The 27842-nt window shown below is 44.0% G+C and overlaps 1 protein-coding gene across 1 annotated transcript; it reads left to right on the forward strand.

The window, feature by feature from the left end:
- Nucleotides 1-1765: 1765 nt before the first annotated feature.
- TMED2 (transmembrane p24 trafficking protein 2) lies at nucleotides 1766-19398 on the forward strand. The gene is made up of 4 exons (XM_077293216.1): nucleotides 1766-2209; nucleotides 10593-10785; nucleotides 14556-14663; nucleotides 16143-19398. The coding sequence occupies exons 1-4, from the start codon at nucleotides 2030-2032 to the stop codon at nucleotides 16265-16267; spliced, it is 606 nt and encodes a 201-aa protein (XP_077149331.1). The 5' UTR covers nucleotides 1766-2029; the 3' UTR covers nucleotides 16268-19398.
- Nucleotides 19399-27842: the final 8444 nt, after the last annotated feature.

Genomic DNA, 27842 nt, shown 5'->3' on the forward strand with positions numbered 1-27842 from the left:
GGATGTTTTCAGTGGCACATAATAGCAAGTTTTATGAAAAAAAAAATTATTGTAGTGGACAACTTCTTTAACTAAGTTCTCTTGTCTGCAAGCCTCACTTCCCTCTGCTCAGAAAGTTCATTGGCTCTTGGGGAAGCAGCTGCTGTTCTCATGTGTGTCAGCCTTGTTTCTCGGTCTTCACATTTTCATTGGCCCGTAATGCAGCTTTTCTTTTCGTATCAGCTGACATTCATGCCATGGAATTCCTTTTCTTATGAGGCATTATTGTGGTAAAAATAGTCTGTAACTGGCAGTTTCTATATCCTCTCACATAGAGGTAATGTGACTGACATCGGCCTTTCCACCAACACTCCCTAACTGACATGCTATTACCTCACACAAGCTTTATTATACTGAGAATGCCTTTTGTTGCCTATATTAACCAATCAGAGCTCAGATTAATTACCTGTAGCAAAATAGAAGCTGAGCTGTGATTGGTTGCTATTGGCAGCCTGATAAATCCCAAGCCAACAGGAAGCCCTCCCCCCTGGCAGTATATATTAGCTCACACATACACATAATAGACAGGTCATGTGACTGACAGCTGCCTTATTTCCTATATGGTACATTTGTTGCTCTTGCAGTTTGTCTGCTTATTAATCAGATTTTTATTTTTGAAGGATAATACCAGACTTGTGTGTGTTTTAGGGCGAGTTTCATGTGTCAAGTTGTGTGTGTTGAGTTGCGTGTGGCGACATGCATGTAGCGACTTTTTGTGAAATGAGTTTTGTGTGGCGACATGCGTGTAGCAACTTTTTGTGTGTCGAGTTGCATGTGACAGGTTAGTGTAGCAAGTTGTGTGCAGCAAGTTTTGCGCATGGCGAGTTTTGCGCGTGGCGAGTTTTATGTGTGGTGCGTTTTGAGTATGTGCAAGTTTTGTGTGAGGCAACTTTAGCATGTGTTGCAACTTTTGTGCATGTGGCAATTTTTCCGCGTGTGCAAGTTTTGTGTGTGGCGAGTTTTCCATGAGGTGAGTTTTGCACGTGTGGCGAGTCTTGCGTGAGCCTAGTTTGCATGTGGCGAGTTTTGCACGTGGTGAGTTTTGAGCTGCGAATTTTGTGTTTCGACTTTTATGTGGCGAGGTTGGTGTATGTGTGGTGAAATGTGCGCTGAGGGTGGTATATGTGTTAGAGCACGTGGTAGTGTGTGGCGCATTTTGTGTGTGTGTTCATATCCCCGTGTGTGGTGAGTATCCCATGCCCCACCTTAGCAACTGTACGGTATATACTCTTTGGCGCCATCGCTCTCACTCTTTAAGTCCCCCTTGTTCACATCTGGCAGCTGTCAATTTGCCTCCAACACTTTTCCTTTCACTTCTTCCCCATTATGTAGATAGGGGCAAAATTGTTTGGTGATTTGGAACGCGCGGGGTTAAAATTTCACCTCACAACATAGCCTATGACGCTCTCGGGGTCCAGACGTGTGACACTGCAACATTTTGTGGCTGTAGCTGCGACGGTGCAGATGCCAATCCCGGACACACGCACGCACGCACGCACACACATTCAGCTTTATATATTAGATGAGGCATTGAATTTAGCAAGGCCTGTTCAGTAGTGGAAAATCCCTTTAAGAAAAAATAGGCTGTAGAGAATTCTGAGTGCATCAGGAAGTGATCAAATAGTTCGAAAGCTGCCATTAATGTATGTTGCTGAGCCAGGCAGCTCTAGAGAGGAATGAGGTGTAACAATGGCTTTATCTGGAAGCGATGTAGTCGGTCTCTGTCGGTTCTGTGCCCTTAATTAAAATGGCCGTCACGGCTTCTGACAGCTGGACGTGACAGCGCGTTTGCTAGTGCTGCCAGGTCTACGCTACGTTTCCATTGCCCGGATGTCAGAGTGTCCCTGCCGGGCCTCCGTACAGCCGTTACGTGGCACTAGCTGCTAGCTCCCCGGCAGCCTACAGCGGTGACGCCTCTTTCTCAGTGAGGCCCAGACTCCGCCGCAAGGTTCCCGGCCTGTGCTCGCTTGTTTCCCCGACACTGACCACCATGTTTACCGTATCGGAGCTCGTGGCCCTGGTCGCCTTCTTCTCCGCCACGGCCTCGGGTTACTTTGTGAGCATCGATGCCCACGCTGAAGAATGTTACTTTGAGCATGTAACGTCCGGCACCAAGATGGGCCTGATCTTCGAGGTGGCGGAGGGGGGATTCCTGGACATCGATGTAGAGGTGAGTATGGGGCAAGCAGAGCCCTCCTCAATGGCGCCAGGTCCCGGGATGTCCGAGCACCGGACACTCAGCATCGCCAAGAATCCAGTGTGCCGGAGCCGCCCTGCTGCTGGGGTGGACATGGTGCCAGGCTGGGATATATATATATATGGCACACCCCTCACATGGTGCCAGGCTGGGATATAGATCCATATATACCTCACATGGTGCCAGGCTGTGATATATATATGGCACACCCCTCACATGGTGCCAGGCTGGGATATAGATCCATATATACCTCACATGGTGCCAGGCTGTGATATAGATCCATATATACCTCACATGGTGCCAGGCTGTGATATATATATATGGCACACACCACACATGGTGCCAGGCTGTGATATATATGGTACACACCTCACATGGTGCCAGGCTGTGATATATATGGTACACACCTCACATGGTGCCAGGCTGTGATATAGATCCATATATACCACACATGATGCCAGGCTGTGATATGGATCCATATATACCACACATGGTGCCAGGCTGTGATATAGATCCATATATACCGCGCATGGTTCCAGGCTGTGATATAGATCCATATATACCGCGCATGGTGCCAGGCTGTGATATAGATCCATATATACCACACATGATGCCAGGCTGTGATATGGATCCATATATACCACACATGATGCCAGGCTGTGATATGGATCCATATATACCACACATGGTGCCAGGCTGTGATATAGATCCATATATACCGCGCATGGTTCCAGGCTGTGATATAGATCCATATATACCGCGCATGGTTCCAGGCTGTGATATAGATCCATATATACCACGCATGGTGCCAGGCTGTGATATAGATCCATATATACCACACATGGTGCCAGGCTGTGATATAGATCCATATATACCGCGCATGGTGCCAGGCTGTGATATAGATCCATATATACCACGCATGGTGCCAGGCTGTGATATAGATCCATATATACCGCGCATGGTTCCAGGCTGTGATATAGATCCATATATACCACGCATGGTGCCAGGCTGTGATATAGATCCATATATACCGCGCATGGTTCCAGGCTGTGATATAGATCCATATATACCGCGCATGGTGCCAGGCTGTGATATAGATCCATATATACCACACATGGTGCCAGGCTGTGATATAGATCCATATATACCACACATGGTGCCAGGCTGTGATATAGATCCATATATACCGCGCATGGTGCCAGGCTGTGATATAGATCCATATATACCGCGCATGGTGCCAGGCTGTGATATAGATCCATATATACCGCGCATGGTGCCAGGCTGTGATATAGATCCATATATACCGCACATGGTGCCAGGCTGTGATATAGATCCATATATACCTCATATGGCGCTAGGTTGTGATATGTATATATGTCAAAAACTGTTGAAGCAGCACTCCATAATGCAGTTGAAAGGTGTTTTTTATTAGCCCATGTGGTGACCTTTCGGTCCTAGGTGTAGACCTTTTTACTGGTGTAAGTGGTCCCCGATGCAGCTGCAAAGGCTTCCTAAAAAGGTCCCTTAGTCTGTTTCAGTAGGCTCCACAATCATGGGGAAGACTGCTGACTTGACAGATGTCCAGAAGGCCATCACTGACACTCCACAAGGAAAATACATTTTGCATTTCATTTGGAAATCAAGGTCTCAGAGTCTGGAGGACGAGTAGAGAGGCACACAACCCAAGCTGCTTGAGCTCTAGTGTGAAGTTTCCACAATCACGCCAACATTTTGGATTTTAAAATCATTTTTAAAGCTGGTGTTATGAAGTATTCTAATTTACTGAGATAATGACTTTTGAGTTTTCATTGGCTGTAAGCCATAATCACCAACATTAACAGAAATAAACACTTGAAATAGCTCACTCTGTCTGTAATGACTCTATATCTACATATATAATCACCAGTTGGGACTTCCGGCCGCTGTCCCCGAATCCCATAAGGCACTGCGGCAGTGTCACTTGCGCAGGCCACGAAATGCGCCTGCGCAAGTGACATACACAACTCCGCTATTCCCGCGCATGCGCAGTAACAGCCACAACTGCGCGCTCTACCCGCACATGTGCGGTAACGAAGCAGCTGTTACTGCGCCCGCGTGGGGAATAGCGGTGATGTCTATTTTACTTGTGCAGCCGCAGTAACAGCCTTACGGCCACGAACTGCGCAAGTGACAGGTATACGTCACTGCTGTTCCCAGTAACGGCCATAACTACGCAGTGTACCCGCGCATGCTTACTAACGATTTATTAACTCATGCAGCACAATCTTCTCCACAGTCCTATACTGTGTATCAATTTTGTCTACTATCTGAGACACAAAAATACTGTCTACTGCCGGAATGTACATAGTTCATACCACTGAGGCACTGCTTCTGGATTTGCCATTTTAACTGTAATGAATAGTAATGAGCGAATGTACTTGTTGCTCGGGTGACCTTCGAGTATTTTTTAGTGCATTTTTTAGTTTTCATCCCCGCAGCTGAATGATTTACAGCTATTAGCCAGGCTGAGTACATGTGGGGATTCCCTAGCAACCAGGCAACCCCCACATGTACTCAGGCTGGCTAACAGATGTAAATCATTCAGCTGCGGGGATGAAAACTAAATCACCGAGCACTAAAAAATACTCGGAGACCACTCGAGCAACAAGTACACTCACTCATCACTAGTAATGAACAAAAAAATAACTAAAAATATTAGTCCACTTTGGGAACGGACAATCACACAATGTACCACCTCCAATTATAGTCACAACAGCTTACAAGAGACCACATAGGGTTAAGTAGACAGCAGAGAGGGGAGACACCACATAGGGAACACCACTCAAGAAACACTACACCAGATACCAAAATACAGCACACCACAAGGAAGAAACCGTGCACAAGTAATATGTTTCACTTTTCGTATTAACGAACTGAAATAAATTAACTTTTTGATGATCTAATTTTGTGAGAAGCACCTATGTGTGTATATGTGTGTATATATATATATATATATATATATATATATATATGTACATATGTACAGACCAAAAGTTTGGACACACCTCATTTAAAGATTTTTCTGTATTTTCATGAGTATGAAAATTGTACATTCACACTGAAGGCATCAAAACTATGAATTAACACATGTGGAATTATATACTTAACAAAAAAGTGTGAAACAACTGAAATTATGTCTTATATTCTAGGCTCTTCAAAGTAGCCACCTTTTGCTTTGATGACTGCTTTGCACACTCTTGGCATTCTCTTGATGAGCTTCAAGAGGTAGTCACCGGGAATGGTTTTCACTTCACAGATGTGCCCTGTCAGGTTAAATAAGTGGGATTTCTTGCCTTATAAATGGGGATGGGACCATCAGTTGTGTTGTGCAGAAGTCTGGTGGATACACAGCTGATAGTCCTACTGAATAGACTGTTAGAATTTGTATTATGGCAAGAAAAAAGCAGCTAAGTAAAGAAAAACGAGTGGCCATCATTACTTTAAGAAATAAAGATCAGTCAGTTCGAAAAATTGGGAAAACTTTGAAAGTGTCCCCAAGTGCAGTGGCAAAAACCATCAAGCGCTACAAAGAAACTGGTTCACATGAGGACCGCCCCAGGAAAGGAAGACCAAGAGTCACCTCTACTTCTGAGGATAAGTTTATCCAAGTCACCAGCCTCAGAAATCGCAGTTTAACAGCAGCTCAGATTAGAGACCAGGTCAATGCCACACAGAGTTCTAGCAGCAGACACATCTCTACAACAACTGTTAAGAGGAGACTTTGTGCAGCAGGCCTTCATGGTAAAATAGCTGCTAGGAAACCACTGCTAAGGACAGGCAAGAAGCAGAAGAGACTTGTTTGGGCTAAAGAACGCAAGGAATTTACATTAGACCAGTGGAAATCTGTGCTTTGGTCTGATGAGTTTAAATTTGAGATCTTTGGTTCCAACCACCTTGTCTTTGTGCGATGCAGAAAAGGTAAACGGATGGACTCTACATGCCTGGTTCCCACCGAGAAGCATGGAGGAGGAGGTGTGATGGTGTGGGGGTGCTTTGCTGGTGACACTGTTGGGGATTTATTCAAAATTGAAGGCATACTGAACCAGCATGGCCACCACAGCATCTTGCAGTGGCATGTTATTCCATCCGGTTTGCGTTTAGTTGGACCATCATTTATTTTTCAGCAGAACAATGATTCCAAACACACCTCCAGGCTGTGTAAGGGCTATTTGACCAAGAAGGAGAGTGATGGGGTGCTACGCCAGATGACCTGGCCTCCACAGTCGCCAGACCTGAACCCAGTCGAGATGGTTTGGGGTGAGCTGGACTGCAGAGTGAAGGCAAAAGGGCCAACAAGTGCTAAGCATCTCTGGGAACTCCTTCAAGATTGTTGGAAGACCATTCCCGGTGAGTACCTCTTGAAGCTCATCAAGAGAATGCCAAGAGTGTGCAAAGCAGTTCCACATGTGTTAATTCATAGTTTTGATGCCTTTAGTGTGAATGTACAATTTTCATAGTCATGAAAATACAGAAAAATCTTTAAATGAGAAGGTGTGTCCAAACTTTTGGTCTGTACTGTGTGTGTGTGTGTGTGTGTATATATATATATATATATATATATATATATATATATATATATATATATATATATATATATATATATATATAATATAATATATATATATATATACATACACATACATACATGTGTTTTTAACATGAGTATGACATTTTGTTTGGCTTTATTTATTATTAGTAAAAGTTAAGTTTTACGATACTCACCATTGCTATAGCAATATTGGACTGAGTGAGATATGTAAGAGGTGTGGTTACGCGTCGGGGCCTGGTGCCCTTCTACTTAAAGGGACTCTGTCACCTGAATTTGGAGGGAACAATTTTCAGCCATAGGGGCGGGGTTTTCGGGTGTTTGATTCACCCTTTCCTTACCCGCTGGCTGCATGCTGGCTGCAATATTGGATTGAAGTTCATTCTCTGTCCTCCATAGTACACGCCTGCGTAAGGCAAGATTGCCTTGTACAGGCATGTACTACGGAGGACAGAGAATTAACTTCAATCCAATATTGCAGCCAGCGGGTAAGGAAAGGGTGAATCAAACACCCGAAAACCCCGCCCCTATGGCTGAAAATTGTTCCCTCCAAATTCAGGTGACAGAGTCCCTTTAAGTGTTTTTCTGCTGTATTACATGTCTAACTAGTCCACTTAGGTTAAACTTCTGTAAGGATCGCAGCAATTACACTTGGGTGTCTACTGTGTAGCACAGCTGGCAACTGCTTGTTATATGGAGCAGATGTTGCCTAGGGGTTAAAGGTGATCTGTCACCAGTTTACACAATGCAACTTATATAAATTACTAAATGGATCTCTTAGATCCGAGGAGCTAGGGTTGGACTTATAAAATGCTGATTATAATATCAGGATTATACAGCCATTTTGACATGGATTTTCGCCAAAAGTACACCAGTTTCATCAAGTTTAAGGATCAATATAACGTTTATATTGTGAAATCTGGTGACAGAATTGCTTTATTGACTATCTAACCTGTAAATCCTCACGCAGGAGATTTTCTGACACTTCCTAGAAGATTGTGATTAGACCACATTCCTGGAGTGGGAGACCCCTGCAGATGACGGCCACCTGACTCTTTCAGTGTTGTACTTTTGCCTCAGCAACTATACCGCCCAGTATGCCGCCCATTTTAAAATCAGTGACACATGTAGGCCATGATGAACATTGCAAAAAGTTGTAAGGCCCCTTTCACACATCAGTTTTTTGCCGTCAGTCACAATCCGTTGGCTCAACGGATCCGTCGCAGATTGTGAAAAACTGATGCGATAGAACCGTTTTTTGGACGGATCCGACTAGCTGATCTGGCTAATTGGATCGGAGCATGCTCAGTTAAAAAGAACGGAATCCGTTGCCGGATTCCGTCATTTGACGGACCCGGCGCCGTAGGCTTCCATTCTAGCAAACGACGGACGGTGACGGATCTGTCGCTGACTGTTTTTTTTTGACGTACACAAAAAACAATACTTTGTCCGTTGTCTCCGGCCGCCGGACAAACAATTTTCGACGGATCCGGCGAACGACGGATGAAACGTGAGGCCATCCATCGCTAATACAAGTCTATGAGAAAAAAAAACGGATTCGGCGGCATTAGTTCCCGGATTCGTTTTTTTCAAAATTTGACGTTTTGTGACTGATGGCAAGAAAACTAATGTGTGAACAGGGTCTTAGTTGTCCAAACCCATAGATTCCAGGGGACTAGCAGATGACCTGATGATCTTGTGTATATGGGGGCTTCTCACGCCACCCCTTGGAACAGTTGATGATGGTAGAAAGCAGGCTGGACCCCGTTAAATTTCAATTGGCTATGCTCTAGGCTAGTGTCACATGGCGACTTTGGCTGTGATGGCTGTTGCGCATCCAATGGTCACTTGGTGTTGCTACATTGCAGCGCAATACAGGTAAATGGCGTGGATTGCATTGCAAAAAACGAGGGTACTACAACAACAAAAATAGACCCCTAAAATATAGCTTTTAATTATTATTTTTGAAAATGACAAAATACTCTCAAAAAAAGAACATACTCTAAAAATAAAAACTTATAGAGGTGTGATAATCAATAGATAGAATATACCGGGTCCATATAAAGTTTTAGCAGCAAATCCCTAATATTCCCTGAAGAGCTTTACCCTTCCTTGCTGCGGAGGTTGGCACCCTAATAATTGTGATATGGTTCCCCCCGCTCAACGTCAGTATCCCTAAAGACCCTGGTTCACACCTAAACTATAATTAAAGTGCAGAACAGGCAGTGAAAAGCTATATACAGTATCCAGGTGCATAGCAAATATGTGGATAGTCCGCTATGTGGGACAGTGGTCAGATGCCGCACCCTACCATGTGCCCAATACATATATTCCCAAACCAGTAAGTTCTCCAGTACTCTCTCTTACGCTCCAGGTAGTTATACTGCTGCTCACTGCTTTCTCCACATTGGTAACATATGTTCAGTAGAAGGTGAATGTGGGGTTGGCAGAGACGGCCCTCAGGGCCGGTGTTTGGCCACTGGTTAAGTTGTGTAGTCGCCCTGAGGATATATGCCGACATTGTGGCTTTTTGGATGCACCATCCCAATGAATACAGTACCAGCAAAAATGATTAATATTTTTACAATCAAAGTAAAAAAAAAAGATGTCTCCAATGGCAATTATATATATTTTTTTTACCAAGGCTTCCATGCTGCACTCTCCACATTCATCCTCCTGTTGGAACGTTCTGCCGCTGTGACATGGGACAGAACGTCACCAAAGACAACCGGGATGCATCACGGAAGCCCTGCTGGGACCGGAGGAATCACCTGAAGAGATGATTTTGATTCTTTTAGCTTTGTGTGAGACTTCGGACTCTCCTGCTGATTTGCTGTGGAAAGTGTTCTCCGCAAATCCACAATGTGTGAACACAGCCCACTCAGTTTGCGAGTCGTTGCTTGAATCTGACCCAAGAATAACAGCTTAGCGCCATCCATCCCCAGGCAATAGTAGTATTCCTCCTCTGCACCTGTGTAATCCCCTCACACTGGGTGAGGCCTCGTCTGGACAGACCCATTTCCCTCAGGGTGTTGGATCAGATTTTGATCAGTGTCTCATTATTGATGTTCTTATATACTGCAAAAATAAGGCTTTTCCTACCTATTAGTTCTCATTTACGGAAACGTGACCGTGAAAAAACGTGAGCTCACCCGGCCAGCACTCGGACCAATGTCATTCAGTTAGGCCGTCCAGATGCCAGTGGTCTCACATGCACGATAAGGTGGCTTCAGCATCCATAGAGTACAGCACTCGCAAGATAATCATACCTGTCAAGGTGCGGGAAATAACACACCGCTCGTGACGGATATATCAGACATTGGTTATGAAGGGGTTAAAACGGAACTGTGTATAAGGTACCTGCAAAGAGTAATCTGGGGGGAAAAAAATCCCCCATTCCGGTTCCCAGACGCCCCGTTGTTTGACATCCCACAAGTCCTGGTAGAACTGTGGTGTTGGTGGAGCACGGACCTTGGTTTGTCAGTCAAGAAAGTAATCTCCATTGTGGCATGAATTCAGCTTTTGGGGCAGACTGTACAGGGGCATCTTTAGATGCTGTTACCGTCCACTATTATAGGATGGTGGATGTTTAGAGGCCAAGAACGATAATAAATCTATGAGCAGCGGGAACAGGGTTTTTGCTGTCGTGTTCTCGGAGTCGGTGGGGGTCCAGGGTTGCCGGCGTCACCTCTGTGATCTCGCTGCGTATCTGCCATATTGGAGGATCATTTTGACTGGATTTCTCAGTACACGCTGCCTTTTCTGTTTCAGATCACTGGTCCTGACAATAAAGGCATCTATAAAGGAGACCGGGAGTCCAGTGGGAAGTACACCTTTGCGGCACACATGGATGGAACGTACAAATTCTGCTTCAGTAACAGAATGTCAACCATGACTCCGAAGATAGTGATGTTCACTATTGACATAGGAGAAGCCCCAAAGGGCCAGGACATGGAGACAGAGGGTGAGTTACTTCATATATATGTATAGTGTTCTTTATTAACCATTGAGGGCTCAGAACAAGTCCAGAGAAGCTGTCAGTACCTTTGTGCCATGTAATATGAGAGCACCTTGATGCTGAGGCTAAAACTTTGATTCCAGCAATGTGTCACTTGCTAGGCTGTGTTCTGCTGTTTCAGTACAGTTAGTGTTTTATTATCAGGAGATTATCACAAGAGGACTAGATGTCTAGTGCCCCCTGGTCCAACCACGTACCCACCACTGATTAGCAGCATTATATCAATATGCAATGTACACAGAAAGCTGCTAAGCACTGGTGTGGGCTGGTGATGCCCAGCTCAACATTCTGAGCTCCGCTATATTCTGTGTCAGAGAAAACTGATTATCACAAATGCTGCACTCATTAAACTAAGTGACATTGCTGGAATCAGGGTCTCTAACCCTACATTATGCTGCTGTCAGATTACATAGCAAAAACCTTAAGTTTATCCATAGGCACAAGATTTAGAAGAATTTGCAACTGCCAAAGAAGCGTCAAAGGATCCAACCCATTCTGTCCCTATTTCTGGCAAACAGGTTTTCTCTAGAGATATGATCACTGAGGCTTTCACTGCTTTCGTCTGCCAGTAATATCATCTTTATGGAGTCACCAGGGTGAATCATCGTGAAAATACTCCGGTCTTAAAGAGGACCTGTCCCTTGCTAAGGCTCCTGTCACACGGCGTTTTTGCCCACGTCAGCGCATCATTTTCGGGCACAGTCACTATGTCTGAGTGTCCGCCTACAGTAGACGCCTGAAAATTGTGCCTGTCAGAACACACTTTGACTATGTCAGCACCATTATAGTCTATGAGCCCATGGCCGCATACATCCAAATCCCATTTTGTGGGGGATCTAGATGCAAGCACTGACGGGACCAACAAATGTGCATGATGGCACTGTGTGAAAGGAGCCTAAGGGTGCGTGTCCACGGTCCGTAATGACGGCTCTTTGGACGGAGCGGAAAACCCGCTCCGACCAAAGCGTCGCCCCCTTCTGTACATGCGGTGATTCCGGATGTGTTCATTGCAAACATCCGGAATCCCCGCACCCCATACATAGGGCCCTGTGATTTACCAAGGTAAACAGACATGCTGCGTTCTAAAAAGACGTGCCGCATGTCCGTAAACCCAGGGCCGCTGGATGCGTGTTCGCACACATAGTGGAGACGGGATTTCATAAAATCCCCTCCACTATGCTGTAACATCTGGACGCTGCGGGTTGGACACTGTGGCTGTACGCAGCGTTCAATCCACAGCTAATCCGGATGTAATACTGAACGTGGACACATTCCCTAAGGAAAGAAAAAATGAGATTACTACCTTGGAAAATTCCCTCAGCTTCCTTGGTTCTGAAGTGAAAATCTGCAATGGAGCAACGCAACCTTTTTTTTTTTAAGTATTAAACGCAATTATTTTCGGTAAATTACAGGAATTCTTTAAGAATTAGTCCATCAAGACAGATATGTCTGCTCCAAGTGACAGTAGTTATTAAAAAAACAAAAAAAACCTTCCATCGTTCCCTTCATGTGTTCTCATCTTTCCAATTCCCCCAGGTGGAGGAGATACTTGGGACGGTATGTCTTCTGCTGTCTGATGAGTCGCCTGACAACATGCACATTAACACTACTATACAGTCATTTCTTGTCACCTAACCCTAATCTCTATGTTGCCATGGCCGTGGTGTGAGTTGGCGCGGATAGTGATGGGCCTGGTGTGGCTGGCACGCGCCTAACTAGCATTGTGCTGACCCCGGTTGGCATGCTGTTTGCTGTGATTTGTTTTAAGTCGAAGCTCAATATTACTGTTAGTTGTGAGTGATATTTTTCCTATTGGGAAACCACTCCCGTTTTCCAGCTAGTCTTGAGTGGGGGTATGTTCACATGGGAGACCTCAGAGACACCAACACTGAAGATCCGCTCGAAATCGCACAGATTTTGGGGCTGATTTGTTTGTGAACTTGCAGCTACAGATAAAATCTAAGAAATAAAAATATTCCACTTCCCTCAACTTGCACTTCTAGGTTTCTTTGCAATTTGCCTGCTAGCCTCTGTACAGCCCGGTCGCCTCCAATGATGTCTCATTGAATGTGACCGCTGCAGCCTGTGATTAGCTGCAGGGGTCACATAAAATGAAGCGTCATCACCGGAGGCAGGGTACAACTTTATCATATAGATTAGTCAGGCCCCTACCAATCAGGAAATACTGACTTACCTTAGCTATTTGCCACCACTTACTATGGTAGAAAAATCTTTGCTTCTTTATAGAAGAACTCTGACAGCACAGAATGACTGTTCAAACCAAGCACAGGCGCTCGGTGCATCATGGCGGGGCCAATTCTTCCCACCTTTTTGTTCTCCCTCTATCAAGCCAGAGCAGAGGTGTAGGGGGAAAACAAGTAGGTGAGAAGGTGTAGTTAAATGTTTGCCCACACCATGATGCGCCTAGTGCCTGTGCTTGGTTTGAACAGTCATTTTGTGCTGACAGTCCCTTTAAGCTCAACGTTCTTATATACTTATCTCATGTTAGAGGTGGTTGCTGGTATTTTCATTTGAATTGGTCTGTCGGAAGGGAAGTGAGGAAATTGTAACTTTTATTGAAGGTGTTTTCCAGTGCAGGGCATAAATATCCAGGCGGTGGGGAGCTGCCTGAATTGTATCCGCAGCCCTACATGTCTGCACAGACGATACGGGGTAGGTGCACACGGTGTCCGTGCAGGCGCGCACTCCTCCCTGTCTGCCATCCTGCTCGCTGCACACAGGATCACACAGTAGCCAGTGGCCGTCACCTATAGGACCATATAAATAGTTTAAATTGAGTTTTGGGGATGGCATACTTCTGTTTAATGGATATTTTGTTTTAAAGCATTTTTCTCCTAAAACTGGAAGGAACGGGGGCCCTAATACCCTGTTCCTCCTAGCTCCAAGTCCACGACTAGGATACATCATAGTGAAGCAGCGGTAGGACCCGTGCCTTGCTGTCCAGTGTCTATGTAGCTGTGGAAGAACAGCCAGTCACTGTGCAGTCGGTGCCATAGGGTGCAGGCAATGGCTCCAGGTGTTTGCTACCAATCTGAGAGCGGCATGATGGGCAGGCAGAGACCCCAATTCCAGAGATGTCACCTACTGGGCTTGATATATATATATATATACACGGTTTATCAACAGGAGACTATAACTAAAGGACTAGTACACCTGCTGCCAGGAAGGCCAAGCACAGTTGTGCATCTGCATTAGATAATAGTTTTTAATCCAAACTGCAGCAAACAGCCCAGTAAGTGAGACATCGCTGGCATCAGGGTCTCTGCCCCTACATCATGCTGCTTTCAGATTGATAGATACCCTTTAAATGATGCATCAGAGCGCATGCCTGACCATCACACTATTAGAATGCCTGCTATTTGCAGTCTGTCTCTGTTGGGAATGATGAACCAGGGCCAAGGTAATCCGGTGGGGGCTATAATTTGTGATCGGAGTTATGGAAGGAAGGCACACTAGCAGAGCTACGAAGGATGTATTATGTGAGTGTGTCACTAATAAATGACCCGTGTGCTTTATTATTGCCATGCTTTGTGTGTTGCGGAATTACTGAGTTTTCCTTGTGTGCTCCTGGTATATTTCTACTCTGGATAAGTTACTGTTACTGTGGTCTGTCAGTGCATTTCTCCCATGCCATGCGTTCACTGTGTGATTTTTCCCATGATATGTGACGACTTGTTTGTTCACGTGTTGTTCAGCGCACCAGAACAAGCTGGAGGAGATGATCAATGAACTGGCCGTGGCCATGACAGCGGTGAAGCACGAGCAAGAATACATGGAAGTGCGGGAAAGAATACACAGAGCAAGTGAGTCCTCGTATTCCTGAAGTGATGTTAGTCTATGTCCATACATATTATTAGAAATTGTGCTTTTCTCTTTGTCACAAGTGAGTAAAAACATTAAACTGTGAATTTTTCTAACTATGAAATAAATATAGACATGGGCTGTGTAGGGTTTAGATCTTATAGACAAGGGCTATCAGGATGCTATCAATGACACCACCCTATTTATTAATGGCTCCACTGCAGCATATCATAAAGAATTTCTGTACTTACCTCCCAGACGATTGCCTTTTCCCCAATGTTGGCGCCATGTTCCCGGTGGTCAGAATACCTTTCTCACGCTCAGCAGAGAGTTCATCTGGGAACTTTCCCTTCCTGTGTCTTCAGCCTAATGAAGGCTTTTTCCCTTTCCCTGTGCATATTCCATTCAGTTTTTACAGTCACCTTTCAGAATAAATGTTTTTCAATTTCTTTCGATGGATTTTTTTTTTTCCAAAACATTATTTTGCACATTCCCTTTATTATTTTTCTCCAATACACTTTAATCATAGCAATTAGCAATTTTTAATATGACATTTCTCTGTAAGCAAAACTTTCTGTACTAGTTAAGTACGAGTTATTTAAGTCTGTTCCTTGCTACTATGTACAATCTTTGTTTGCTCCTCAAGAAGTCTGAGAACTTTGAAATGGTATGAGAATAAATTGTGCTGTTGTGTTGCCTTCTACACTGCATATTGGAATTATTTGTGGACACATCAGCATTAGTGCAAGTTATCCACATCTTTGATTACCTGAATACCAGGTGGTCAGTTAAAGGGAATCGGTCCGCAGTTTTTTGCTTTGTAATCTGAAGACCACAGGAGATGGAGGCTGAAACACAGAATTCAAGGATGTGTCACTTGTCAAAGTGCTTACTGTTCTTTACTAACTGTGAATGATTTATCACTAAGAGATTAACATTGCTGGACTAGTCTGGCACCGCCCCCTCCTGTAATAAGCAGCTCACTGTCTATGGACTTTGTGCATGAAGAGCCGGGGGTGGGCGGGGTTAGCTTTCTCAGCTCTGCTTTTTTCTAAATCTAAAAGCTTTGACTGAGAACAGCTGCACCCAGTAATCTAAGTGATACATCATTGGATTCAGCTTCTCTTTGCCTACATCAGGCTGCTCTCAGATAAGGTAGGAAGAACCTGCTGACGGATTCCCTTGAACATAGACATTGTCCCGTGACTGCTGCAGTCAGTTAGTTTCTGATCCGCTATAGCCTTCCGTATTTTGTCAGAGCAGCAGAACACTGTTTATTCCTTTCTGACGGAAGACTGACCATCTGGGGATGCGGCGCTGCCATCGGAGGAATGGCACTTGTCTGGGTATATGTATACATTTATTTTATTTTACACAGTGGAGCGATTAAAAAAGGGTTGACCAGTAGTAGACAACCCCTTTAATGCGTGTTTCATACGTATCTTGTCCAATTTGCACTAATTCTTCTCTTCTCTCCGCAGTCAATGACAACACGAACAGCAGGGTGGTGCTTTGGTCATTTTTTGAAGCCCTTGTACTTGTTGCTATGACACTTGGACAAATCTACTATCTGAAGAGATTTTTCGAAGTACGACGAGTTGTTTAGGAAGCTGCACCTGTTGTGTTTTTTGTTGTTTTTTTGGTCCCAAAAAATAATATAAATTTTCCCCCAGAACCTCCCTTTCTTGTTATCTTGGCCAGACCAACTTTAAAATTTAATTTTGCAATTTTTGTTTTGGGGAAATGCTCATTGTAGCACAAATAAACCTCCTGCTGCATTTGTTACCTTCAGGAAAGTCCCCTTGATATGAAACTTAAGTGACATTTTGGGAAGATCCTAGAACCCGATCTGTGTTGTGTTACCGTCCGGATTGGAAGTATATCTAGTTCTGTTTTTCTTTTTTTACCACTTTACTCTTGCATTTTGTTATAATGAAGACTAAGAGCCAAAGAGGTTCATGGATGAGATGGCTCAAAATAAGCCACAGAGATGTAATCTATAACATCTGTCCTGAGCAAATGTCATTCTCCTGAATTCCTGTGAAAATTGTCGTGCTCTGTCCAATGTGTTTTCTAATAATTCATTATTGGTGATGAGCGAGCATGCTCAGATGAGGTGTTATTCGAGCACACTCACACAACAGTGTCTTCGGCATGTTCGAGTCCCCGCAGCTCATGTCTAGGGGCTCTTCGACAGTCACAACACATGCAGGGATTACATAACAGACTGGGACTCCCAGCATGTGTTGTGGCTGTCGAACAGCTGCGGGGACTCGAACATGCCGAAGATCCTCTATTAGCACCTGAGCATGCTCAGATAACACCTTATCCGAGCATACTCGCTCCTCACTATTATCTAGCAAGTTCTGCCTGCAAGAGAGTCGTACACTGGTAAAAGCTTTGTTTCTAGATTAGATGCCTAGACATGCTCAATTGTCCATAACAAACATTGAAAGGGGTTTCGTGGTTTAGAAACGCAGGACTATTTTTTTTTTTTTTCTGAAAACATCACCCCACCTGTCAGCAGGTTGTGTGTGGTATTGCAGGTGAACCTTAGGCTAGGGCTATCCCACCAACACGTATTGCACAACAGCATTTTTCAGGCACGTTGCATTTTAGAGCTGTGATTTTTTTTTTTTCTGTAAAAATAAAGGCCAAATCGAACATAAGTCACAGTCACATGTGGTTTACATTGAAGTCTATGGCAAGTGAGTTGCGTGCAACCTTCAACGGAACAAGTAAATGACTTGGGTGCCACGTCTCAATGCAACACAGCGATTTCAGTGTCTCGCAGCACATCACCGTGTAGCCCTAGCCTCAACCTGCGCTGCAGTACTGGACGCCACTCATGGACAATGCGGCACTGTAATATTAAGCAGCCATGCATTCTTTTTCTAGCCTCTCCGAGACCATTAATAACTTGCGCTGGTTTTTATTTTTCTCTCTTGCTTTAAATCCCCAGCCTATAGTTGCAGAAATTTGCTTTCTTCTCATTCCCTACTATGCAAAGAAGGCAATTTTAGGGTTTTCTTTGCCTGGTGGACAGGAAATGTGACCTTCTGATACAAAGTTTTCCAGGTATAAGGTATTTTAGTAATGAGACAAGACTTTTTAATGGTCTTCATCCATCAGTAAATTGTCAGAAACCTTGTGGCAAGTTATTATTCTTCTGCTTTGCTGATGTTGGTGTATTCTATTTTATTCATTCTTAGCGATTACCCAACATTAAAGCTAGCTATGGACAAGTATGGCCAAGAGTGATAAGTCCCAATGTTATTTCTATGGATGGAGGGGATATCAGATTATCCACAAATCCTACCATAATCAACCAGCCAGCAAATGATCATCAGTGCATAGGTATTACATCTTATAAACTGCTATCGGAGAGTATAGTGATCATGAAATATCTGGGAAGAGGATGATGGCGAGGAACTAACAAATTTAAAAGAACGACTTGTATTTAGTAGATCACACTTTCATGCCACTATCCACAGGTTGTATGTTTGACCTCATAAAAACCTGATTGAGCAAATGAACCGAGATGAACATGCCGCCATGTTGTAGAATGGATCTTCAGTAGTGATGAGCGAGTATACTCGTTACTCGAGATTTCCTGAGCATGCTCGGGTGTCCTCCGAGTATTTTTTAGTGCTCGGAGATTTAGTTTTCTTCGCCGCAGCTGGATGATTTACATCTGTTAGCCAGCTTGATTACATGTGGGGATTCCCTAGCAACCCCCATGTGTACTTATGCTGGCTAACAGATGTAAATCATTCAGCTGCGGCAATAAAAACCTTCAGTAGTGATGAGTAAACGTTCTCGGATAAGATGTTATCTGAGCATGCTCTAGTCCTAACCGAGGGTCTTTGGCGTGCTCAAAAAGTATCTTGAAGATCGTACAGCTGCATGTCTCGCTTCTGTTTGACAGCCGCAACACATCCGGTGATTGCATATTAGGCACGGGGACTCCAAAGTATTATTCGAGCTCACCAAAGTCACTCGGTTAGGCCCCGAGCATGGTTGGATAACACCTTTTACGAGCACATTTGCTCATCACTGATCTTTCATTATTTGTCTAATAGTTATCTCACCTCCTTGGTAATTTTCTACTTGTTTTTCGGGGGGAAGCATTATACGTTTCTTTACATTATATGTCTCGGCTGAAATAAAACTGCTATATACTAGGAAGTTTGGGGTCATACGCTGATGTCATATTTTTGCTCCCGACGCTTTACATTTTTCTTTAGTTTTGATGACACTTTTTAGGCTTTGTTTCAATGTAGTTACACTTCGAAATCTACACCATTTTGTTTTGCGGGTAAAAAAACAAAGTTGTCAACTGTTTGTCGGTTTGATAATGGGATTAATAAGGCTTCTGGTGTCGGTGCAGATCGGGATTATTTAGTGAATTATGTAAATTACTTGTTTTTTTATTTTGTTTTTGTCTCCTTTGTCATTCTTACTCTGGACGCAGAAGGAATCTTTGCAAGCAACAGAACAGTTTTGTATAAATAAGTTAAGTTTTCTTATGGGTTTCCATGTTTAAAGAATCTTTTCAACCTTGGGCTAAACGTCTCGCACAGCAGGTTTTCAACGATGGTTCTTATGTTAGGACTTGCTTGCCAATTGGTTTTGAATTTCACTTTCAAATTGACTTTAAAGATGTACATTTAAGAAAAGAATGCTTGTCTGAATATTACCCAGGTTCAGTGAAGAATAAAACATTGTTTAACAAAACTGGTGTGTTAATTCTGTCTAAAGTTGTTTTTTTTTTTTGCTTTTTGTGTATATGCACCATTTATCATAACTTTTGAGTCCAGAACATGAGTAGAAAAAAGAAAGAGAAGCAGTAAATGTCTGTAATTTGTAGTTTTCTACCTTTTCGGATCCACTCCCGGCTTTACTCCATCCAGTCTTAAAGCTGCTATTTTCAATAACTAAGGCAACTCATTTCTGAGTCCCTTGTTCACACACTGCAGTACTTCTGTAAGACATGTTTGTTCCAGTAACTGCTGGTATTACCCATCAAATCTTAAAGGTGGTGTTCCATGGATAAGAATAAAATTTTCAAGGGGCTCAATCATAGGGCAGGGGAATCGATTAGGGCGAGTATCACTTTTTTTTTTTTTTGACTGTTTTTATTGAATATATTGCATACATGCATCAGTGCAAATATTACCTGAAGGATACATACTGATGACAAAAATTGACCAAAGCCTATTATCATATGCATGCTATGCTGTTATGAGATGGTGGGTAGCAAAATAACTATTCAGGTATAATTACATTGATTTAGAAGGAAAATAAACTAAAACGTAAACTCTTTGAGAGTTGTGCAGGACCCACCGACACCAGCGTTAACCCGTAACACACAGAAGCATCTCTACTCTGTGGGTCTCCTAAAAATATTTCTATATAGACGCTTCTCGTACTAGTAGTTGCTCTTGATACCACACTGTTGGTTGAAAACAAGTTCTAATGTCACCCTGAATGCGTTCTGGAAGTATGGAGATGAAACTTTCCCAAGTTTCAAAAAAAGGACTGCACCCTTCCCTCTTTATGTAAGGAGGCCTCAGCCCAATCCATCTGAAGTAGAAACGACAGTTTGTCTAGAAAGATCTTGAAATGAGGAGCCTGGTCGTGAATCCATACCTGCAGAATGGCTTTAATACCAGCTGCCACCACCAAATGTAGAGTACGGGCCACTGGAGAGCTTGTGTATTTATCTGGCTTTAAATATCCAAAGATGGCCCATAGAGGCTCATCAGGAGCGTGGTGGTGAATTGTTGCACTCTGACCCAGAAGGGTCGAATGACCGGGCAGGTCCACAGGCAGTGAAACAAATTGGCTTTGGGGGAGTAGCACTTAAAACACCTAGAGGTTGTGTATAGCCCTATTCGATTACCTTTTTACTGAGTTAAATAATATCTATGACAGATTTTTAGAAGACGGGCTGAAGGGAGGAATTTGTGGGCTTGAACTAAAGTTTTCAGAATGGCGCCACAGGACAAGGTGGGGTTCTTGATCTGCTATTTTGTTACCTGAAATTGGGATTGCTCATAATCCAGGGCAACATGGATGAAATTATACAGTAATTGGTGGCTATTTGGCCAGATAAGGAATTTGATTTAGTGAACCATCTAAGCAGGCATGGTCTCCACTCCTGCTCAGGAAGATGTGCTGGTATTTTTGTTACGTAACTCTTAGCTTGTAGGTATTGGAAAGAAGGGAATATGGCAGTAGGGTATTTAGACTGTATCTCCTCTATTCCACTAAGTGGACCAGGTGTTTAAAAGATATTATACCTTGAGAGTGCCCCCGAAAAAAGACAGGGTGAGAATGTCCATGTCGAAATTAGGGGTTCTCAACAGGTGGGAAAAGAGGAGACACCCGGGGAGAGAGATAAAACTGTAATCCTATTTTCTGTCATGCCTTCCATGTAGACACCAGGAGTGGGTTTGCTCTTAGGGTACCGTCACACATTGAAATTTTCATCGCTGCGACGGCACGATTCGTGACGTCGCAGCGTCGTATAATCATCGCTCCAGCGTCGTAGACTGCGGTCACACGGTGCAATCATGGCGCTGGAGCGATGCCGAAGTCCCCGGGTAACCAGGGTAAACATCGGGTAACTAAGCGCAGGGCCGCGCTTAGTAACCCGATGTTTACCCTGGTTACCAGCGTAAACGTAAAAAAACAAACAGTACATACTCACCCGTCGGTGTCCTTCAGGTCCCTTGCCGTCTGCTTCCTGCTCTGAGTGCAGCCGTACAGTGAGAGCAGAGCGCAGCACCGCTGTGATCTGCTCTCACTTTCCGGCCGGCACTCAGAGCAGGAAGCAGACGGCAAGGGACCTGAAGGACACCGACGGGTGAGTATGTACTGTTTGTTTTTTTACGTTTACGCTGGTAACCAGGGTAAACATCGGGTTACTAAGCGCGGCCCTGCGCTTAGTTACCCGATGTTTACCCTGGTTACAAGCGAAGACATCGCTGGATCGCTGTCACACACAACGATCCAGCGATGTCAGCGGGTGATCAAGCGACGAAAGAAAGTTCCAAACGATCTGCTACGACGTACGATTCTCAGCAGGGTGTCTGATCGCAGTAGCGTGTCAGACACAGCGATATCGTAACGATATCGCTAGAACGTCACGAATCGTACCGTCGTAGCGATGGAAATTTCAATGTGTGACGGTATCCTTATCTCAGCCAGTAATTCAGTATAAGAGGTGTAAGAGGGCAGCACTCCAGGTCGTATTGGGTATAGCATGATGTCCCTCCCAGCCAATCCACCAGCACCTGGAATAGGGATGCTAGGTTATAGTGTCTAATATCAAAGAAGTTTATCCCCCCATTTCTCTTCAGCTGTTGGAGTAATTTAAAGGCTATACGGGGATTTTTTTTCCCTCCCAGATAAATGAGCGGTATAAATAGTTGATCCGTTTCTCCTCTTTAGGCGCAAAATTTGGATAGGATGCGATGTCTTGTCAACTGTACTCCCAAGTATTTTAATTAGCAAGTAGTCCATTGACAGGTAACCCCCCCCCCCCCCTTATCACCCCCATAAGTAGGGAACATAATAAAATAAAAATATATTTATTTTTCCACTAGGGATAAGGTACCGTCACACTCAGCGACGCTGCAGCGATATAGACAACGAGCCGATCGCTGCAGTGTCACTGTTTAGGTCGCTGTAGAGACGTCAAACACAGCAGCTCCAGAACGATGCAGGAGCGATCCTGTGACGTAACAGTGACTCACTTATCGTTCTCACAGGTCGTTAGCTCCATGTAAAACATTGCTGGCATCGTTGCTTTTGCTGTCAAACACGACGGTACACGCCGACCTGACGACCAAATAAAGTTCGGGACTTCTAGCTCCGACCAGCGATATCACAGCGGGATCCAGATCGCTGCTGCGTGTCAAACACAACGAGATCGCTAACCAGGACGCTGCAACGTCACGGATCGTTGTCGTTCTCGTTGTAAAGTTGCTGAGTGTTAAGGTACCTTTAGGGTTAGAATTGGGGTTAGGGTTGCAATTAGGGTAAGGGTTGCAACTAGGGTTAGGGTTAAATTTAGGGTTGGAATTGGGGATAGAATTAAGCTATGTGCACACGGTGCGGATTTGGCTGCGGATCCGCAGCGGGTTGGCCGCTGCAGATTCATAGCAGTTTTCCAACACGTTTACAATACCATGTAAACCTATGGAAAACCAAATCCGCTGTGCCCATGGTGCGGAAAATACCGCTCGGTATTTACCACAGCATGACAATTCTTTGTGTGGATTCTGCAGCGTTTTACACCTGTTCCTGTATAGGAATCCGCAGGTGAAATCCGCACAAAAAAACACTAAATCCGCAGGTAAAACGCAGTGCGTTTTACCTGCGGATTTTTCAAAAACGGTGTCGGAGGAAAAATCCGCACACAAATCCGCAACGTGAGCACATAGCCTTAGGGTTAGGGTTGGAATTAGGGTTAATATTAGGGTTAGGGGTGTGTTGGGGTTAGAGTTAGGCTTGTGGTTACGGTTATGGTTAGGGGTGTGTTGGGGTTAGGGTTGGGATTGGGGTTAGCGTTGTGATTAGGGTCATGGTTAGAGTTGGGATTAGGGTTAGGGGTGTGTTGGGGTTAGTCTTGGAGTTAGAATTGAGGGGTTTCCACTGTTTAGGCACATCAGGGGGTCTCCAAACGCGACATGGCGCCACGGTTGATTCCAGCCAATCTTGCGTTCAAAAAGTCAAATGGTGCTCCCTCCCTTCCGAGCCCCGACGTGTGCCAGTGGTTTACCCCCACATATGGGGTATCAAATTGTCAGCTAAAAAATAATTTTGAGGGAAGAAAAATGATTTTTTTTTTAACGGCTCTGCGTTATAAACTTCTGTGAAACACTTGGGGGTTCAAAGTGCTCACCAAACATCTAGATTAGTTCCTTTGGAGGTCTAGTTTCCAAAATGGGGTCACTTGTAGGGGAGCTCCAATGTTTAGGCACACAAGGGCTCTCCAAACGCGACATGGTGTCCGCTAACGATTGGAGCTAAGTTTCCATTCAAAAAGTCAAATGGCGCTCCTTCCCTTCCGAGCTCTGCCGTGCGCCCAAACAGTGGTTTACCCCCACATATGAGGTATCGTGTACTCATGAGAAATTGCCCAACAGATTTTAGGATCCATTTTATCCTGTTGCCCATGTGAAAATGAAATAATTGAGGCTAAAAGAAAATTTTTGTGAAAAAAAAAAAAAGTACTTTTTCATTTTTACGGATCAATTTGTGAAGCATCTGAGGGTTTAACACCTTCATGACCTTGGGATTTTCTGTTTTTCCGTGTTCGTTTTTCACTCCCCTCCTTCCCAGAGCCATACCTTTTTTATTTTTCCATCAATTTGGCCATGTGAGGGCTTATTTTTTGCGGGACGAGTTGTACTTTTGAACGACATCATTGGTTTTAGCATGTCGTGTACTAGAAAACGGGAAAAAAATTCCAGTGCAGTGAAATTGCAAAAAAAGTGCAGTCCCACACTTGTTTTTTGTTTGGCTTTTTTGCTAGGTTCACTAAATGCTAAAACTGACCTGCCATTATGATTCTCCAGGTCACAACGAGTTCATAGACACCTAACATGACTAGGTTATTTTTTATCTAAGTGGTGAAAAAAAATTCCAAATTTTGCTAAAAAAAAAAAATTGCGCCATTTTCCGATACCCGTAGCGTCTCCATTTTTCATGATCTGGGGTTGGTTGGGGGCTTATTTTTTGCGTGCCTAGCTGGCGTTTTTAATTATACCATTTCGGTGCAGATACGTTCTTTTGATCGCCCGTTATTGCATTTTAATGCAATGTCGCGTCGACCAAAAAAACGTAATTCTGGAGTTTCAAATTTTTTTATCGCTACGCCGTTTAGGGATCAGGTTAATGCTTTTTTTTTATTGATAGATCGGGCGATTCTGAACGCAGCGATACCAAACGTGTAGTTTTGATTTTTTTTTAATTGATTTATTTTGATTGGGGCGAAAGGGGGGTGATTAAAACTTTTATATTTTTTTTATTTTTTTCACTTTTTATTTTTTACTTTTGCCATGCTTCAATAGCCTCCATGGGAGGCTAGAAGCAGGCACAGCATGATCGGCTCTGCTACATAGCAGCGATCTGATGTTCGCTGCTATGTAGCAGAATTGCAGGTGTGCTGTGAGCGCCGACCACAGGGTGGCGCTCACAGCTGCCGGGGATCCGTAACCATAGAGGTCTCAAGGACCTCTATGGTTACTATTCTGAAGCATCGCCGACCTCCGATCATGTGACGGGGGTCAGCGATGCGATCATTTCCGGCCGCCCAGCCGGAAGCGGTAGTTAAATGCCGCTCTCTGCGTTTGACAGCGGCATTTAACTAGTTAATAGGCGCAGGCAGATCGCGATTCTGCCCGCGCCTATTACGGGCACATGTCAGCTGTTCAAAACAGCTGACATGTCCCGGCTTTGATGCGGGCTCACCGCCGGATAGTACGTCCGAGGTCAGAAAGGGGTTAAAGTGCTCACTATGCATCTAGATAACTTCCTTGGGGGGTCTAGTTTCCAAAATGGGGTCACTTGTGGGGGAGCTCCAATCTTTAGGCACACAGGGGCTCTCCAAACACGACATGGTGTCCGCTAAAGATTGGAGCCAATTTTTCATTCAAAAAATCAAATGGCACTCCTTCCCTTCCGAGCCCTGTCGTGCGCCAAACAGTGGTTTACCCCACATATGGGGTATCGGAGTACTCAGGACAAATTGGACAACAACTTTCGTGGTCCAGTTTCTCCTTTTACACTTGGGAAAATAAAAAAAAATTGTTGCTAAAAGATCGTTTTTGTGACTAAAAAGTTAAATGTTCATTTTTTCCTTCCATGTTACTTCTGCTGCTGTGAAACACCTGAAGGGTTAATAAGCTTCTTGAATGTGGTTTTGAGCACCTTGAGGGGTGCAGTTTTTAGAATGGTGTCACTTTTGGGTATTTTCAACCATATAGACCCCTCAAACTGACTTCAAATGTGAGGTGGTCCCTAAAAAATGGTTTTGTAAATTTTGTTGTAAAAATGAGAAATCGCTGGTCAAATTTTAACCCTTATAACATCGTAACAAAAAAAAAATGTTGTTTCCAAAATTGTGCTGATGTAAAGTAGATGTGGGAAATGTAATTTATTAACTATTTTGTGTCACATAACTCTCTGGTTTAACAGAATAAAAATTTCAAATTTGAAAATTGCGGCATTTTCAAAATTTTCACCAAATTTCCGTTTTTTTCACAAATGCAAAAATTATCGACCTAAATTTACCACTAACAGGAAGCCCAATATGTCACGAAAAAACATTCTCAGAAGCGTTAGGGTCCATTGAAGCGTTCCTGAGTTATTACCTCATAAAGGGACACTGGTCAGAATTGCAAAAAATGGCCAGGTCATTAAGGTCAAAATAGGCTTGGTCATGAAGGGGTTAATTGGCTTTTAGGGTTACTTGTATTTAGTTAGGGTAGCTAATAATTTGCCCGTCTTATTTCCCCAGTGATAAAATTTGGGTTAATTGGACCTGCCAGTGTGTTTGGGAATGTATAAAAAGAGTCCAGGAGGTGTTTGGCCATAGAATAAGCTTGTTGTGCATCAGGGAATGGGGACAAGGCAAGCATCGTTTGAGTCTGAAGAAGGGAGGTATGTAAAGTGTTGAATTTCTTTTTGTGTGCTTTCCTCCTACATGACATAACTGATGATACGGCCTCTCGTAGCAGCCTTAGAAGTGGCCCAAATCAGAGGGATATCATCAGTATGGGCGATATTATCATCTAGGAAGTCATTTCAGTGTAATTTAAGGCTTTGAAATTATCTGATTCGGCCAGGTAGGACAGAAACCACCAATGTTGCGCCCGGAGGACTGGAACCGTTAAAGTCAGGAATAGTGAAATAGGAGCATGATCTAAGGCTACGTTCACATTTGCGTTGTTGTGTGCTGCGTCTGCGACGCAACGCATGCAAAACGCAGCGTTTTGTGACGCATGCGTTCATTTTTTTAGTGCAAAAAAAATGCAACATGCTGCGTCCTCTGCGCCCTGATGCTTGCGCCAAAAAAACGCATCACAAAACGCAACACAACGCATGTCCATGCGCCCCCCATGTTAAATATAGGGGCGCATGACGCATGCGTCGCCGTGGCTGCGCCCGACGCAACGCAAATGTGAACGTAGCCTAAGATCAGTATTGGGTGGATGTGGGAATCATGACGTTGGGTAAAAAGTGAAAGCTGTTCCATGAAGTGGAGGGAAGCGGTGGCTACTGAGGACTGTGGAGAGGAGGTAGGAGCGGCCTAAGGTAGGATCTGGAGAATCGATGCATAGAAATATTGCTGGTTGTGGTTGGAAGCATAGAGATTGACAAAGAAGTATATTTTGCCAGTTATTTCCACTTTCAGAATCAAATATCTACTCTGTCGCTAATAGAATCTTAAATGGAACATGGCAGGCCCTTCTTAATAAGAATGACTACTCTGCGTGATGATGAAGTATGCAAGGCAGCATAGCAATCGCCTATCCAGGGTGCTCATAATTTACCAGGCTTGTCAGCCCTCCAACGTGTCTCTTGAAGAAAGACCACATCTGGCAAGAATCGTCTCAGGTGAATTTACGGTAATACTTGGTTGTGTTTAAGAGGGGTGTTAAGGCCATCCACGTTCCATGACAAGAACTGGAAGTGTGGTGAGGTGTAGGTGATGTTGAGTCTAGTGTCTGCTGTTGTGAACTCTATTTTTAGGCTCCCTCTAGTGGTCACAAGCGGTACTGTGTAGTGTTGTCTTTCTGCAGGTTAGCTGCATCAGCTGGTTCGTTATCCTTGGTTGGTTTCCTATTTAGCTCACCTGGATACTCAGTTCCTTGCCTGCTATCAATGTATTCAGTGCTCTTCAGATTCCTTGTGATTACCTTGCTCCCAGCCTCTCCAAGACAAGCTAAGTTTTTGTCCGTTCATTTTTTGATTATCAGCATTCATCATGTTTCTTGTCCAGCTTGCTAAGATGTGATCTCCTCGCTTGCTGGTTGCTCTAGGGGACTGAGTTTCTCCCCCCAAACCGTTAGTTGGTGTGGGGGTTCTTGAAATCTCAGTGTGGATATTTTGTAAGGGTTTTTTACTGACCGCACAGACCCCTTTACTATTTTCTGCTATCTAGT

This window comes from Ranitomeya variabilis, chromosome 1 (assembly GCF_051348905.1).
Source record: "Ranitomeya variabilis isolate aRanVar5 chromosome 1, aRanVar5.hap1, whole genome shotgun sequence".
NCBI classification, from domain to species: Eukaryota; Metazoa; Chordata; class Amphibia; order Anura; family Dendrobatidae; genus Ranitomeya; species Ranitomeya variabilis.

Bases quoted from the DNA above. Each gene is read 5' to 3' on its own strand.
- TMED2 (XM_077293216.1), top strand. From the start codon at position 2,030: ATGTTTACCGTATCGGAGCTCGTGGCCCTGGTCGCCTTCTTCTCCGCC. The intron at 2,210-10,592 runs GTGAGTATGGGG...TTTCTGTTTCAG, and splicing joins TCCTGGACATCGATGTAGAG to ATCACTGGTCCTGACAATAA. The intron at 10,786-14,555 runs GTGAGTTACTTC...CGTGTTGTTCAG, and splicing joins CCAGGACATGGAGACAGAGG to CGCACCAGAACAAGCTGGAG.